Here is a 16,035-nt window from a genome sequence, read left to right as displayed (position 1 = left end):
TTGGTTTTGTACCTAACCTAGACATCGGGCCGATGTTGCCGTTTTTAGCAAATATCCGCCGATTCCGATATGCTTACCAAAAATCAACATTTCTTCGATTCTCCCCCCCAGACCTCAAGTGGTTTAAGCATTGTTGTGGAATAACAACATCGAATTTTGTTGTTTTTCTATAAGAAGTGTGATTTTTGAGACTGAAAACTGGGGGAAAAACAGAACCTGGAAAACTAAACGGAGAGCAGGTGAAGAGATGGTACCAGATGAATAAAAAATAACCTTCTGGTATTGGACACAAAGGGACGATAACCTTCTGGTATTGGACACAAAGGGACGATAACCTTCTGGTATTGGACACAAAGGGACGATAACCTTCTGGTATTGGACACAAAGGGACGATAACCTTCTGGTATTGGACACAAAGGGACGATAACCTTCTGGTAATGGACACAAAGGGACGATAACCTTCTGGTATTTGACACAAAGGGACGATAACCTTCTGGTATTTGACACAAAGGGACGATAACCTGGTATTTGACACAAAGGGACGATAACCTGGTATTTGACACAAAGGGACGATAACCTGGTATTTGACACAAAGGGACAATAACCTGGTATTTGACACAAAGGGACGATAACCTGGTATTTGACACAAAGGAACGATAACCTTCTGGTATTGACACAAAGGGACGATAACCTTCTGGTATTTGACACAAAGGGACAATAACCTTCTGGTATTTGACACAAAGGGACGATAACCTGGTATTTGACACAAAGGGACGATAACCTGGTATTAACACAAAGGGACGATAACCTGGTATTAACACAAAGGGACGATAACCTGGTATTTGACACAAAGGGACAATAACCTTCTGGTATTAACACAAAGGGACGATAACCTGGTATTTGACACAAAGGGACGATAACCTGGTATTTGACACAAAGGGACGATAACCTGGTATTTGACACAAAGGGACAACGTTTAGGTATTTAGTTCGACACAAATGGACAAAACGTCAAAACAATAAACAGTAGTAAAGAAGCAACCAAACGGCTACAAAAGGCTAAACGCCTGTAAGCCTATAGCAGGCTTTTCATACTCTCACCACTGAGAATTAGTTGTAGACCTAAGTAACAAGTTACCTTCACAACAGTCCTCTCGATTGACAAAGAACGGGTATATATACTCACAGCAACCGGCACATTCAATTAGGAGAAACCGGACCAATGCGCACTTTATTGAGTGAAGTAAAAGCAGCCAACAAGTGCTCAGCATATGTGGGAACTCCTTCAAGACTGTTGGAAAAGCATTCCAGATGAAGCTGGTTGAGAGTGCCAATAGTGTGACAAGCTGTCTTAAAGGCAAAAAAGGGTGGCTATTTGAAGAACCTTAAATATAAAATCTATTTTGATTTACCTTTTTTGGGGTTACTACATGATTATATGTGTCGTTTCATAGTTTTGATGCCTTCACTATTTTTCTACAATGTAGAAAATAGTAAAAATAAAGAAAAACCCTTGAATGAGTAGGTGTTCTAAAACGTTTTACCGGCAGTGCACATACAGGCCTATAGCGACATACAGGCCTATAGCTGCTATAGTGACTGAATAAGCAATCAACTTGCGCGATATAGAGGTAGGTGGGAGGTGCGCACACTCTAGGAACACTGCGCGGCCTCGAAGGATTGTGTGCCCGATACCACGCCCTAGAAACACGGTGCGCCAGACACCACGCCCTAGAAACACGGTGCGCCAGACACCACGCCCTAGAAACACGGTGGGCCAGACACCACGCCCTAGAAACACGGTGGGCCAGACACCACGCCCTAGAAACACGGTGGGCCAGACACCACGCCCTAGAAACACGGTGCGCCAGACACCACGCCCTAGAAACACGGTGGGCCAGACACCACGCCCTAGAAACACGGTGGGCCAGACACCACGCCCTAGAAACACGGTGGGCCAGACACCACGCCCTAGAAACACGGTGCGCCAGACTCCACGCCCTAGAAACACGGTGGGCCAGACACCACGCCCTAGAAACACGGTGGGCCAGACACCACGCCCTAGAAACACGGTGGGCCAGACACCACGCCCTAGAAACACGGTGGGCCAGACACCACGCCCTAGAAACACGGTGCGCCAGACACCACGCCCTAGAAACACGGTGGGCCAGACACCACGCCCTAGAAACACGGTGGGCCAGACACCACGCCCTAGAAACACGGTGGGCCAGACACCACGCCCTAGAAACACGGTGCGCCAGACACCACGCCCTAGAAACACGGTGGGCCAGACACCACGCCCTAGAAACACGGTGGGCCAGACACCACGCCCTAGAAACACGGTGGGCCAGACACCACGCCCTAGAAACACGGTGGGCCAGACACCACGCCCTAGAAACACGGTGGGCCAGACGCCACGCCCTAGAAACACGGTGGGCCAGACACCACGCCCTAGAAACACGGTGGGCCAGACACCACGCCCTAGAAACACGGTGGGCCAGACACCACGCCCTAGAAACACGGTGCGCCAGACACCACGCCCTAGAAACACGGTGCGCCAGACACCACGCCCTAGAAACACGGTGCGCCAGACACCACGCCCTAGAAACACGGTGCGCCAGACGCCACGCCCTAGAAACACGGTGCGCCAGACGCCACGCTCTAGAAACACGGTGGGCCAGACACCACGCTCTAGAAACACGGTGTGCCAGACACCACGCTCTAGAAACACGGTGGGCCAGACACCACGCTCTAGAAACACGGTGGGCCAGACACCACGCTCTAGAAACACGGTGCGCCAGACGCTTTTGAAACACGCCCTAGAAACACGGTGGGCCAGACACCACGCTCTAGAAACACGGTGCGCCAGACGCCACGCCCTAGAAACACGGTGCGCCAGGCACCACGCTCTAGAAACAGAGTTTGGAGAAATGGAAATGTCTGTACTTGGCGCTTGTGGAAATGGGAAAAGGTGGTTCGATGAGAAAGCAGTGGAAAGCTGGCGTCCTCACCGATTGATTTAAACACATTGTTGAATTACAGCATGCTATAGCTCCCTAGCTGTTTGTGTGTATATGAGATCCATTTGAATTGCTATGTTGTTTAATTAATTAATGGAGTATTCCCTGATTATAACAGTTGACGTTCTGTCTCTTCCCCAGGTGTAGAGCTGTTGTGTTAGCCCGTCTGTCCAACCAACCGCTCCCCAGGTGTAGAGCTGTTGTGTTAGCCCGTCTGTCCAACCAACCGCTCCCCAGGTGTAGAGCTGTTGTGTTAGCCCGTCTGTCCAACCAACCGCTCCCAGGTGTAGAGCTGTTGTGTTAGCCCGTCTGTCCAACCAACCGCTCCCCCAGGTGTAGAGCTGTTGTGTTAGCCCGTCTGTCCAACCAACCGCTCCACCAGGTGTAGAGCTGTTGTGTTAGCCCGTCTGTCCAACCAACCGCTCCACCAGGTGTAGAGCTGTTGTGTTAGCCCGTCTGTCCAATCAACCGCTCCACCAGGTGTAGAGCTGTTGTGTTAGCCCGTCTGTCCAACCAACCGCTCCACCAGGTGTATCAGACCGCTGGGAATGACTACACCTTCACAACCTCACCAGGAGTGGGCCCTGGAGGACGACGCCCACATCAATCACACAGCCAGGAGCTAGGAGCACCTTCCTTCCTTTTAGCTAGGATAGCCTTTCTTACTTTAGCCAGGAGCACCTTCCTTCCTTTAGCTAGGAGCACCTTCCTTCCTTTAGCTAGGAGCACCTTCCTTCCTTTAGCTAGGAGCACCTTCCTTCCTTTAGCTAGGAGCACCTTCCTTCCTTTAGCCAGGAGCACCTTCCTTCCTTTAGCCAGGAGCACCTTCCTTCCTTTAGCCAGGAGCACCTTCCTTCCTTTAGCCAGGAGCACCTTCCTTCCTTTAGCTAGGAGCACCTTCCTTCCTTTAGCTAGGAGCACCTTCCTTCCTTAGTTAGCTAGTGTGTGTCCAGTCCTAGGTTTAGATGCAGCTATGATGCTGGTGGTGATTTAGAGAGAGAGAGAGACCCACAGAAGAGGATGGCTCATCAGTTCACCTGATCTCTACCCTCACTGTTGCTAACTTGATTAGTAGTTATCAGCCGTAGGCCTCATAAAGAGTATATTCACACTCACACATTCAGTACTAGTCCTACACTGTGTGGTGACTTGGCTCCCGCCACCTCTCAATTCCCCTCCACGCCCCCCTGCCGGTCTGGTGGATGTTTTGGCGGCTCTGAGGACTGCATGGCAGTGGCGTAATCGTGGAGAGGCCAGGGTACCACAAACTTATGGATTTTGACAAGAGAGGAGGAGGAAAGGGGGAGGCTGAGGAAGGGAAGAGGATGTCAAAGACGGGAGGGAGCCGGTCGGGGCACGGCAGTCGCAGCTCGGGGAGCAACTCCGGGGTGCTCATGGTGGGCCCTAACTTCCGGGTCGGGAAGAAGATCGGCTGTGGGAACTTTGGAGAGCTACGCCTGGGGAAGAACCTGTACACTAATGAATATGTGGCTATCAAACTGGTGAGTGGACCTAATGCTATAACATATTATATGAACATGGAGGTTGAACCTTGAGACTGTTCTCTCTGCTAGCGCACGGCAAGTGGTCCCGGAGCGCCAAGTCTAGGACCAAGCCATAAGACTCCTCAACATATAAACAAATGGGTACCCAGACTATTTGCATTGCCCCCGACCCCTTATTTTATGCCCAGCTACTCTTTTATTATCTATGCATAGCCACTTTAATAACTCTACCTACATGTACATAATTACCTCGACACCGGTACCCCCCGCACATTGACACATTGACTGTGTATAGCCCCGCTATTGTTAATTATTTGTTTTTCTTATCTCTTACTTTTTTTTTAGGGATTTTCTTAAAACTGAATTGTTGGTTAAGGGCTTGTAAGTCAGCATTTCACAGTAAGGTCTACACTTGTTGTATTTGGTGCATGTGACAAATAAAATTGAATTTGAAGTAGCTAGCAAGCTAGCCAACCTTAGCCTGTTAGCTTGGGTGCTTGACTGCCATTGTGAGGCCAGAATGCTCGGATCAACCCTACTCCTCGGCCAGAGTCCAGTGTGTGCTCTGAACTCTGAGAGGGAAACAATTTGGATTTAGACTATACCTTAGTTATATTATATAAACATGAGGTTGAACCATACAGTGCATTTGGAAAGTATTCCGACCCTTGACTTTTTAAACATTTTGTTATGTTACAGGCTTATTCAAAATGTAATTAAATTATTTTTTCCCCTCAATCTACAGTGGGTTGTGAAAGTATTCACCCCCTTGGCATTTTTCCTATTTTGTTACCTTACAACCTGGAATTAAATTTGATTTTTTTTTTTTGGGGGTGTGTGTGTATCATTTGATTCACACAAAATGCTTACCACTTTGAAGTTTTTTTGGTGAAACAAACAAGAAATAAAACAAAAAAATTTAAAACTTGAGTGCGTATAACATTCATCCCCCCCAAAGTCAATACTTTGTAGAGCCACCTTTTGCAGCAATTACAGCTGTAAGTCTCTTGGGGTATGTCTCTATAAGCTTGGCACATCCAGCCATTGGGATTTTTGCCCATTCTTCAAGGCAAAACTGCTCCAGCTCCTTCAAGTTGGATGGGTTCTGCTGGTGTACAGCAATCTTTAAGTCATACCACAGATTCTCAATTGGATTGAGGTCTGGGCTTTGACTAGGCCATTCCAAGACATTTAAATGTTTCCCCTTAAACCACTCGAGTGTTGCTTTAGCAGTATGCTTAGGGTCATTGTCCTGCTGGAAGGTGAACCTCCGTCCCAGGCTCAAATCTCTGGAACACTGAAACAGGTTTCCCTCAAGAATTTCCCAGTATTTAGCACCATCCATCATTCCTTCAATTCTGACCAGTTTCCCAGTCCCTGCCGATGGAAAAACATTCCCACAGCATGATGGTGTTGATGGTGGGATGGTGTTCTCGGGGTGATGAAAGGTGTTTGGTTTGTGACAGACATTGCGTTTTCCTTGATGGCCAAAAAGCTCCATTTTAGTCTCATCTGACCAGAGTACCTTCCATGTTTGGGGAGTCTCTCACGTGCTTATTTATTTCTGGCCACTCTTCCGTAAAGCCCAGCTCTGTGTAGTGTACGGCTTAAAGTTGTTCTATGGACAGATATTCCAATCTCCGCTGTGGAGCTTTTGCAGCTCCTTCAGGGTTATCTTTGCTCTCTTTGTTGCCTCTCTGATTAATGCCTCCTTGCCTGGTCTGTGAGTTTTGGTGGGTGGCCTTCTCTTGGCAGGTTTGTTGTGGTGCCATATTCTTTCCATTTTTTAATAATATATTTAATGGTGCTCAGTGGGATGTTCAAAGTTTGTTATTTTTTATAACCCAACCCTGATCTGGACTTCTCCACAACTTTGTCCCTGACCAGTTTGGAGAGCTCCTTGGTCTTCATGGTGCTTCTTGCTTGGTGGTGCCTCTTGCTTAGTGGTGTTGCAGACTCTGGGGCCTTTCAGAATAGGTGTATATATACTGAGATCATGTGACCACTTTTCTGGGGTTTTTAAAAATACTTTTTGAAACAAGTAATTTTTTCATTTCACTTCACCAATTTGGGCTGTTTTGTGTATGTCCATCACATGAAATCCAAATTCCAAGGTTGTAATGCAACAAAGTAGGAAAAACACCAAGGGGGATGAATACTTTTGCAAGGCACTGTACTCACAATACCCCATAATGACAAAGCAAAACAGTTTTTTAGAAATGCTTGCAAATTTGTAAAAAAAAATGTTTTTAAAGGAAATATCACATTTACATAAGTATTCAGACCTAAGGGGAGCTTTGAGTTGGTCAGTAGCCTACAGAGTGGTGGAAGTAGAGTACCATCCTCTAGCCAGTACCATCCTCTAGTCAGTACCAGTAAAGTACCATCCTCTAGCCAGTACCATCCTCTAGTCAGTACCAGTAAAGTACCATCCTCTAGCCAGTACCATCCTCTAGTCAGTACCAGTAAAGTACCATCCTCTAGCCAGTACCATCCTCTAGTCAGTACCAGTAAAGTACCATCCTCTAGCCGGTACCAGTAGAGTACCATCCTCTAGTCGGTACCAGTAGAGTACCATCCTCTAGTCGGTACCAGTAGAGTACCATCCTCTAGTCGGTACCAGTAGAGTACCATCCTCTAGTCGGTACCAGTAGAGTACCATCCTCTAGTCGGTACCAGTAGAGTACCATCCTCTAGTCGGTACCAGTAGAGTACCATCCTCTAGTCGGTACCAGTAGAGTACCATCCTCTAGTCGGTACCAGTAGAGTACCATCCTCTAGTCAGTACCAGTAGAGTACCATCCTCTAGTCAGTACCAGTAGAGTACCATCCTCTAGTCAGTACCATCCTCTAGTCAGTACCAGTAGAGTACCATCCTCTAGCCAGTACCATCCTCTAGTCAGTACCAGTAGAGTACCATCCTCTAGTCAGTACCATCCTCTAGTCAGTACCAGTAAAGTACCATCCTCTAGCCAGTACCATCCTCTAGTCAGTACCATCCTCTATTCAGTACCAGTAGAGTACCATCCTCTAGCCAGTACCATCCTCTAGTCAGTACCAGTAGAGTACCATCCTCTAGTCAGTACCAGTAGAGTACCATCCTCTAGTCAGTACCATCCTCTAGTCGGTACCATCCTCTAGTCGGTACCAGTAGAGTACCATCCTCTAGTCGGTACCAGTAGAGTACCATCCTCTAGTCGGTACCAGTAGAGTACCATCCTCTAGTCAGTACCAGTAGAGTACCATCCTCTAGTCAGTACCAGTAGAGTACCATCCTCTAGTCAGTACCAGTAGAGTACCATCCTCTAGTCAGTACCATCCTCTAGTCAGTACCATCCTCTAGTCAGTACTGTGTAGACCTCACTGTGAAATGCTTACTTACCTAGTGGTTAGAGTGTAGAGGCGGCAGCGTAGGCGGTAGTGGTTAGAGCGTTGGACTAGTAACCGTAACACTCTAACCACTAGGCTACGCTGCCGCCTCTACACTCTAACCACTAGGCTACGCTGCCGCCCCGCTCATTGAAAATACGAATGTGTTCTTAACTGACTTGCCTGGTTAAATAAAGATTAAATAAAGAAAATGGCTAAATCGGTGTCCAAAAATACCGATTCCCAATTGTTATGAAAACTTGAAACCGGCCCTAATTTATCAGCCATTCCGATTAATAGGTCGACCTCTAGTAGATACTACTGGTTATGATTCCTTATTCCTGGTGGATACTACTGGTTATGATTCCTGTTAGATAAAGCTGTTATAGTCCTGCAGCATGTATGTAGTTCTAAAGCTGTTATAGTCCTTCAGTATGTATGTAGTTCTAAAGCTGTTATAGTCCTGCAGTATGTATGTAGTTCTAAAGCTGTTATAGTCCTGCAGTATGTATGTAGTTCTAAAGCTGTTGTAGTCCTGCAGTATGTATGTAGTTCTAAAGCTGTTATAGTCCTACAGCATGTATGTAGTTCTAAAGCTGTTATAGTCCTGCAGCATGTATGTAGTTCTAAAGCTGTTATAGTCCTACAGTATGTATGTAGTTCTAAAGCTGTTATAGTCCTGCAGTATGTATGTAGTTCTAAAGCTGTTGTAGTCCTGCAGTATGTATGTAGTTCTAAAGCTGTTATAGTCCTGCAGTATGTACGTAGTCCTAAAGCTGTTGTAGTTCTAAAGCTGTTGTAGTACTGCAGTATGTATGTAGTTCTAAAGCTGTTGTAGTCCTGCAGTATGTATGTAGTTCTAAAGCTGTTGTAGTACTGCAGTATGTATGTAGTTCTAAAGCCGTTGTAGTACTGCAGTATGTATGTAGTTCTAAAGCCGTTGTAGTACTGCAGTATGTATGTAGTTCTAAAGCTGTTATAGTACTGCAGCATGTATGTATTCCTAAAGCTGTTGTAGTACTGCAGTATGTATGTAGTTCTAAAGCTGTTGTAGTACTGCAGTATGTATGTATTTCTAAAGCTGTTGTAGTACTGCAGTATGTATGTATTTCTAAAGCTGTTGTAGTACTGCAGTATGTATGTAGTTCTAAAGCTGTTGTAGTACTGCAGTATGTATGTAGTTCTAAAGCTGTTGTAGTACTGCAGTATGTATGTAGTTCTAAAGCTGTTGTAGTACTGCAGTATGTAGTTCTAAAGCTGTTGTAGTACTGCAGTATGTATGTAGTTCTAAAGCTGTTGTAGTACTGCAGTATGTATGTAGTTCTAAAGCTGTTGTAAGGTTAGCTGTTCAGAACATCCTGTGGGTTTAAATGCAATCTGTTTCTGTTTGGCTTGTTGGTTTGGTTTTACACACACTTGCTCAGAAAGCCCTCTCGTCTGTGGTTTGCTTGCGCACTGAGTGTCATGAATGACTCAACCCCCTGTGGTCCTGAACCCCACCACCCGTGCTTAGTCGGGGACACACGTTCACCCACCAACTGAGTTATTGGGATTGATTGATTCACAGTCTCTTTCCTATGATGAGGTTATGAGCTATCCCCATTGTTTGACCTCTAACCCTCATCATGGTGTTTGATCTCTAACCCTCATGGTGTTTGACCTCTAACCCTCATGGTGTTTGACCTCTAACCCTCATGGTGTTTGACCTCTAACCCTCATGGTGTTTGACCTCTAACCCTCATGGTGTTTGACCTCTAACCCTCATGGTGTTTGACCTCTAACCCTCATGGTGTTTGACCTCTAACCCTCATGGTGTTTGACCTCTAACCCTCATCATGGTGTTTGACCTCTAACCCTCATCATGGTGTTTGACCTCTAACCCTCATCATGGTGTTTGACCTCTAACCCTCATCATGGTGTTTGACCTCTAACCCTCATCATGGTGTTTGACCTCTAACCCTCATCATGGTGTTTGACCTCTAACCCTCATCATGGTGTTTGACCTCTAACCCTCATCATGGTGTTTGACCTCTAACCCTCATCATGGTGTTTGACCTCTAACCCTCATCATGGTGTTTTGACCTCTAACCCTCATGGTGTTTTGACCTCTAACCCTCATGGTGTTTTGACCTCTAACCCTCATGGTGTTTATCTCATTTCCAGGAGGCCATCAAGTCCCGGGCCCCACAGCTCCACCTGGAGTACAGGTTCTATAAACAGCTGGGGAGTTCAGGTGAGAAACATCACAGAATTATATTGATTCTCTGTGGTCATGAACACCAATGTAATGGAAGTTTATTATCAGGAAAACTGTTAAATGTAGTATTGAATCCACCAATATAATGGGGGAAACAATTAAATATATCTTCAACTAAACTGTACCCCCGCACATTGACTCGGTACTGGTATCCCCTGTATATTTTCTCCACATTGAGAGTGTGTGTGTGGCAGGCTTACAGTGATGTCAAAAAAACAACATTTGAGAGTGTGCTGACCCTGGTGCTAGAGGGGGTACAGCTGACCCTGGTGCTAGAGGGGGTACAGCTGGAGGTTGAATGTTTGAAGGGGTACGGGAATATAACCAGTCTGGGAACCACTGATCTAGGACCCAAAGGGCTTCTTAACAGCTTCTATCCTCAAGCCATGAGACTCTTGAACACGTAATCAAACGGCTACCTGGACTATTTGCATTGTACCCACCATGTCCTCCATTTTGACACTGCTGCTACTCTGTTTATTATCCATATACATACATCCAGTCACCTCTATCTACATGTACATATTACCTCAACTACCTCCACCAACCGGTGCCCCAGCACATTGACTCTGTACCGGTGCCCCCAGTTTATAGTGTCGCTATTGTTATTTTACTGCTGCTCTTTAATTACTTGTTATATTTCAATATGATTTTTTAAAATTGTTTTTCTTAAAACTGCATTGTTGATTAAGGGCTTGTAAATAACATTTGATTTGATTTAGATTTGATATTGATATAACAGGCTGAGGTACAGTCACCAGGTGCTCTCCACTATAACAGGCTGAGCTAGTCACCAGTCACCAGGTACTCTCCACTATAACAGGCTGAGCTAGTCACCAGTCACCAGGTGCTCTCCACTATAACAGGCTGAGCTAGTCACCAGTCACCAGGTGCTCTCCACTATAGCAGGCTGAGCTAGTCACCAGTCACCAGGTGCTCTCCACTATAACAGGCTGAGCTAGTCACCAGTCACCAGGTGCTCTCCACTATAACAGGCTGAGCTAGTCACCAGGTGCTCTCACTATAACAGGCTGAGCTAGTCACCAGTCACCAGGTGCTCTCCACTATAACAGGCTGAGCTCGTCACCAGGTGCTCTCCACTATAACAGGCTGAGCTAGTCACCAGGTGCTCTCCACTATAACAGGCTGAGCTAGTCATCAGTCACCAGGTGCTCTCCACTATAACAGGCTGAGCTAGTCACCAGGTGCTCTCCACTATAACAGGCTGAGGTAGTCACCAGTCACCAGGTGCTCTCCACTATAACAGGCTGAGCTAGTCACCAGTCACCAGGTGCTCTCCACTATAACAGGCTGAGCTAGTCACCAGTCACCAGGTGCTCTCCACTATAACAGGCTGAGCTCGTCACCAGGTGCTCTCCACTATAACAGGCTGAGCTCGTCACCAGGTGCTCTCCACTATAACAGGCTGAGCTAGTCACCAGGTGCTCTCCACTATAACAGGCTGAGCTAGTCATCAGTCACCAGGTGCTCTCCACTATAACAGGCTGAGCTAGTCACCAGGTGCTCTCCACTATAACAGGCTGAGGTAGTCACCAGTCACCAGGTGCTCTCCACTATAACAGGCTGAGCTAGTCACCAGTCACCAGGTGCTCTCCACTATAACAGGCTGAGCTAGTCACCAGGTGCTCTCCACTATAACAGGCTGAGCTAGTCACCAGTCACCAAGTGCTCTCCACTATAACAGTTTTTCTGATATTAAACTTCCATTACATTGGTGGATTCAAATCAAATCAAATTTTGTCACATGCGCCGAATACAACAGGTGTAGGTAGACCTTACTGTGAAATGCTGACTTTACATACCTGTGGATGTATTTCAAAGCCTACCTTCAAACTCGGTGCCTCTTTGCTTGACATCATGAGAAAATCAAAAGAAATCAGCCAATCAGCCATCATACCGCTCAGGTAGGAGACACGTTCTGTCTCCTTGAGATTAATGTACTTTGGTGCGAAAAGTGCCAATCAATCCCAGAACAACATCAAAGGACCTTGTGAAGTTGCTGGAGGAAACGGGTACAAAAGTATCTATATCCACAGTAAAACGAGTCCTATATCAACATAACCTGAAAGGCCGCTCAGCAAGGAAGAAGCCACTGCTCCACACCGTAAAAAAAAGCCAGACTACGGTTTGCAACTGCACTGGGGACAAAGATCGTACTTTTTGGAGAAATGTCCTCTGGTCTGATGAAACAAAAATATAACTGTTTGACCATAATGACCATCGTTATGTTTGGAGGAAAAAGGGGAGGCTTGTAAGCTGAAGAACACATCCCAACCGTGAAGCACGGGGTGGCAGCATCATGTTGTGGGGGTGCTTTGCTACAGGAGGGACTGGTGCACTTCACAAAATAGATGGCATCCTGAGGGAAGACAATTATGTGGATATATTGAAGCAACATCTCAAGACATCAGTCAGGAAGTTGAAGCTTGGTCGCAAATGGCTCTTCCAAATGGACAATGACCCCCAACGATACTTCCAAAGTTGTGGCAAAATGGCTTAAGGACAACAAAGTCAAGGTATTGGAGTGGCCATCACAAAGCCCTGACCTCAATCCTATAGAGAATTTGTGGGCAGAACTGCAAAGGCGTGTGTGAGCAAGGAGGCCTACAAACCTGACTCAGTTACACCAGCTCTGTCAGGAGGCCTACAAACCTGACTCAGTTACACCAGCTCTGTCAGGAGGCCTACAAACCTGACTCAGTTACACCAGCTCTGTCAGGAGGCCTACAAACCTGACTCAGTTACACCAGCTCTGTCAGGAGGCCTACAAACCTGACTCAGTTACACCAGCTCTGTCAGGAGGCCTACAAACCTGACTCAGTTACACCAGCTCTGTCAGGAGGCCTACAAACCTGACTCAGTTACACCAGCTCTGTCAGGAGGCCTACAAACCTGACTCAGTTACACCAGCTCTGTCAGGAGGCCTACAAACCTGACTCAGTTACACCAGCTCTGTCAGGAGGCCTACAAACCTGACTCAGTTACACCAGCTCTGTCAGGAGGAATGGGCCAAAATTCACCCAACTTATTGTGGGAAGCTTGTGAAAGGCTACCCGAAACGTTTGACCCAAGTTAAACAATTTAAAGGCAATGCTACCAAATACTAATTGAGTGTATGTAAACTTCTGACCCACTGGGAATGTGATGAAAGAAATAAAAGCTGAAATAAATCATTCTCTCTACTATTATTCTGACATTTCACATTCTTAAAATAAAGTGGTGATTCTAACTGACCTAAGACACGAGGCTACTCAGGCAAGAGGGGGAGACTCATCCAAATGTATAGCCCCGTTGGCACCAAGAGGACTGGTGTTGGCTTTAAAGAGCAATAGCAGTCTATTGACCTAATGAAATGAGACCAGCACTCACTTGATTCTAAGTTACAATTGAAGCTTTGTTTTACTGTTTAAAAAAAATAAATAAATAAACAATGTCTTATTGTAATCACACACTGTTGTTTTTCTTGCATCTTCAGTGTGTTTGTGAAACCATTCACTTTGTCTCTGCAGAGGGCGTCCCCCAGGTATTCTACTTCGGGCCCTGTGGGAAGTATAATGCCATGGTTCTGGAGCTGCTGGGACCCAGTCTGGAAGACCTGTTTGATCTGTGTGACAGAACCTTCTCCCTCAAGACCGTCCTCATGATCGCTATTCAGCTGGTACAAATGCACACTCTTTATTTCACTTTGTAGCGGTAATTATTAGTGAGGGGTAAAGATAAAGATTGTGTTCGGGCGCCGGGCAGGTATTAACCCTGCCGAAAGGAGAAGAGTAGAATAGAGAGAGTACCACTACCAGACCCACACACATCAGCAGAAGAGACTGCCTAGAGTGTAGCCTGTTCACCAGATAGCCAGTGGAGAGAAAAGGGAATACACACCCTATGAAACCCACAGATCAGCACAAGGGTAACCCCACCCAGAATACCTCATCAGCACAGGGGTAAGTCGAGTATCGGTAGGATAGTCAGTTTTACTAGGGTAAGCTTGGCAGCGTGAGTGAAGGAGGCTTTGTTGTGGAATAGAAAGCCGACTCTTGATTTGATTTTCGATTGGAGATGTTTGATATGGGTCTGGAAGGAGAGTTTGCAGTCTAGCCAGACACCTAGGTACTTATAGGTGTCCACATATTCAAGGTCAGAACCATCTAGTGTGGTGATGCATGCGGGTGCAGGCAGCGATCGGTTGAAAAGCATGCATTTGGTTTTACTAGCGTTTAAGAGCAGTTGGAGGCCACGGAAGGAGTGTTGTATGGCATTGAAGCTCGTTTGGAGGAATCTACAAAGAGCTCTGTTCATGTTCCTGCTACACAAAACCAGGGAAGTCCTCCTCATCAGAGTCCTCCACGAAGAGGTCCTGCAGGTGTTGCTTTTGCCTGCGATCCAGCTCTTCTGCCGTAGGGTAGCAGGGCTTTAGGTCAACAACATGCACTGTCCTGACATCTTCCCCAGTGTCCTCCAAACAGACCAAGTAGTTCACTGGTCCCAACTGCTGCACTACACGGTATGGACCTTTCCATCTCGAAGCTAGCTTGGCAGTGAACTTTTTAGATGCCTTTGACAGATTATGTGAACGTACTCAGACACTGGGGTGGAAAACACACGTCTCGTCTATGTTTGTCATAGTTTCTCAGCTGTCGTTGTTTGGCTTTGGTTTTGCTGGCCTCCACTCTGGCAATGTGGTGGTGTTGTAGGGTATCAAACGCTGGGCAGTCAGGTGAAACATTGGAACTTTGCAAAGACTGTCCATCGGACCTTTTAATGGTCTTCCCAGGTGGAGTTCGGCGGGAGTGACCCCAGAAGTCTCCTGCACGGCAGAGTTCAGTGCAAAGCGAAATTCAGGGAGATGCTGATCCCACCTTGTGTGCTGATCCCCCACGAATGAAGCAATCATCCCCTTCAGGGTTCGGTTTACCCTCTCGGTCAGGTTAGTCTGAGGATGGTAGGCTGTGGTCAACTTGGCAATTACACCCCAGTAGGTACAGAGCTCTTTGTAGATTCCTGATATGAACTGCAGACCTCGGTCAGAGAGGATTTGGTCTGTAATTCCGAATCTGGTAAAGACCTCCCTTCGCAGAATTAGAGCAATGGCTGATGCAGTGGCTTTGCGGAGGGGGAACAACTCCACCCAATGTCTCTCTCTCTGAATCGGTGTCTCTCGTTCTCTCTCTGAATCGGTGTCTCTCGTTCTCTCTCTGAATCGGTGTCTCTCGTTCTCTCTCTGAATCGGTGTCTCTCTCTCTCTCTCTCTGAATCGGTGTCTCTCGTTCTCTCTCTGAATCGGTGTCTCTCGTTCTCTCTCTGAATCGGTGTCTCTCGTTCTCTCTCTGAATCGGTGTCTCTCGTTCTCTCTCTGAATCGGTGTCTCTCGTTCTCTCTCTGAATCGGTGTCTCTCGTTCTCTCTCTGAATCGGTGTCTCTCGTTCTCTCTCTGAATCGGTGTCTCTCTCTCTCTCTGAATCGGTGTGTCTCTCTCTCTCTCTCTCTCTCTCTCTCTCTCTCTCTCTCTCTCTCTCTGAATCGTTGTCTCTCTCTCTCTCTCTCTCTCTCTCTCTCTCTCTCTCTCTCTCTCTCTCTCTCTCTCTCTCTCTCTCTCTCTCTCTCTCTCTGAATCGGTCTCTCTCTCTCTCTCTCTGAATCGGTGTCTCTCTCTCTCTCTCTGAATCGTTGTCTCTCTCTCTCTCTCTCTCTCTCTCTCTCTCTCTCTCTCTCTCTCTCTCTCTCTCTCTCTCTCTCTCTCTCTCTCTCTCTCTCTCTCTCTCTCTCTCTCTCTCTCTCTCTCTCTCTCTCTCTCTCTCTCTCTCTCTCTCTCTCTCTCTCTCTCTCTCTCTCTCTCTCTCTCTCTGAATCGGTGTCTCTCTCTCTCT

The 16,035-nt window shown here is 46.7% G+C and overlaps 1 protein-coding gene across 1 annotated transcript in view; it reads left to right on the top strand.

Annotated features, from left to right (window-relative positions):
* LOC118376425 (casein kinase I-like) overlaps positions 1-16,035 on the top strand; it is a 74,042-nt gene that overhangs the window by 19,545 nt on the left and 38,462 nt on the right. Inside the window, exons 2-4 of the mRNA XM_052509526.1 lie at positions 3,304-4,521; positions 10,057-10,126; positions 13,681-13,829. Coding sequence (XP_052365486.1) covers positions 4,291-4,521; positions 10,057-10,126; positions 13,681-13,829 — 450 coding nt within the window. The 5' untranslated portion in view covers positions 3,304-4,290. The remainder of the gene's footprint in view (positions 1-3,303; positions 4,522-10,056; positions 10,127-13,680; positions 13,830-16,035) is intronic.

The sequence above is a fragment of the Oncorhynchus keta genome, unplaced genomic scaffold, assembly GCF_023373465.1.
Source record: "Oncorhynchus keta strain PuntledgeMale-10-30-2019 unplaced genomic scaffold, Oket_V2 Un_contig_4700_pilon_pilon, whole genome shotgun sequence".
Lineage (NCBI taxonomy): Eukaryota > Metazoa > Chordata > Actinopteri > Salmoniformes > Salmonidae > Oncorhynchus > Oncorhynchus keta.
Note: the sequence above shows the minus strand (reverse complement) of the source record. Positions and strands in the feature narration are given on the sequence as shown.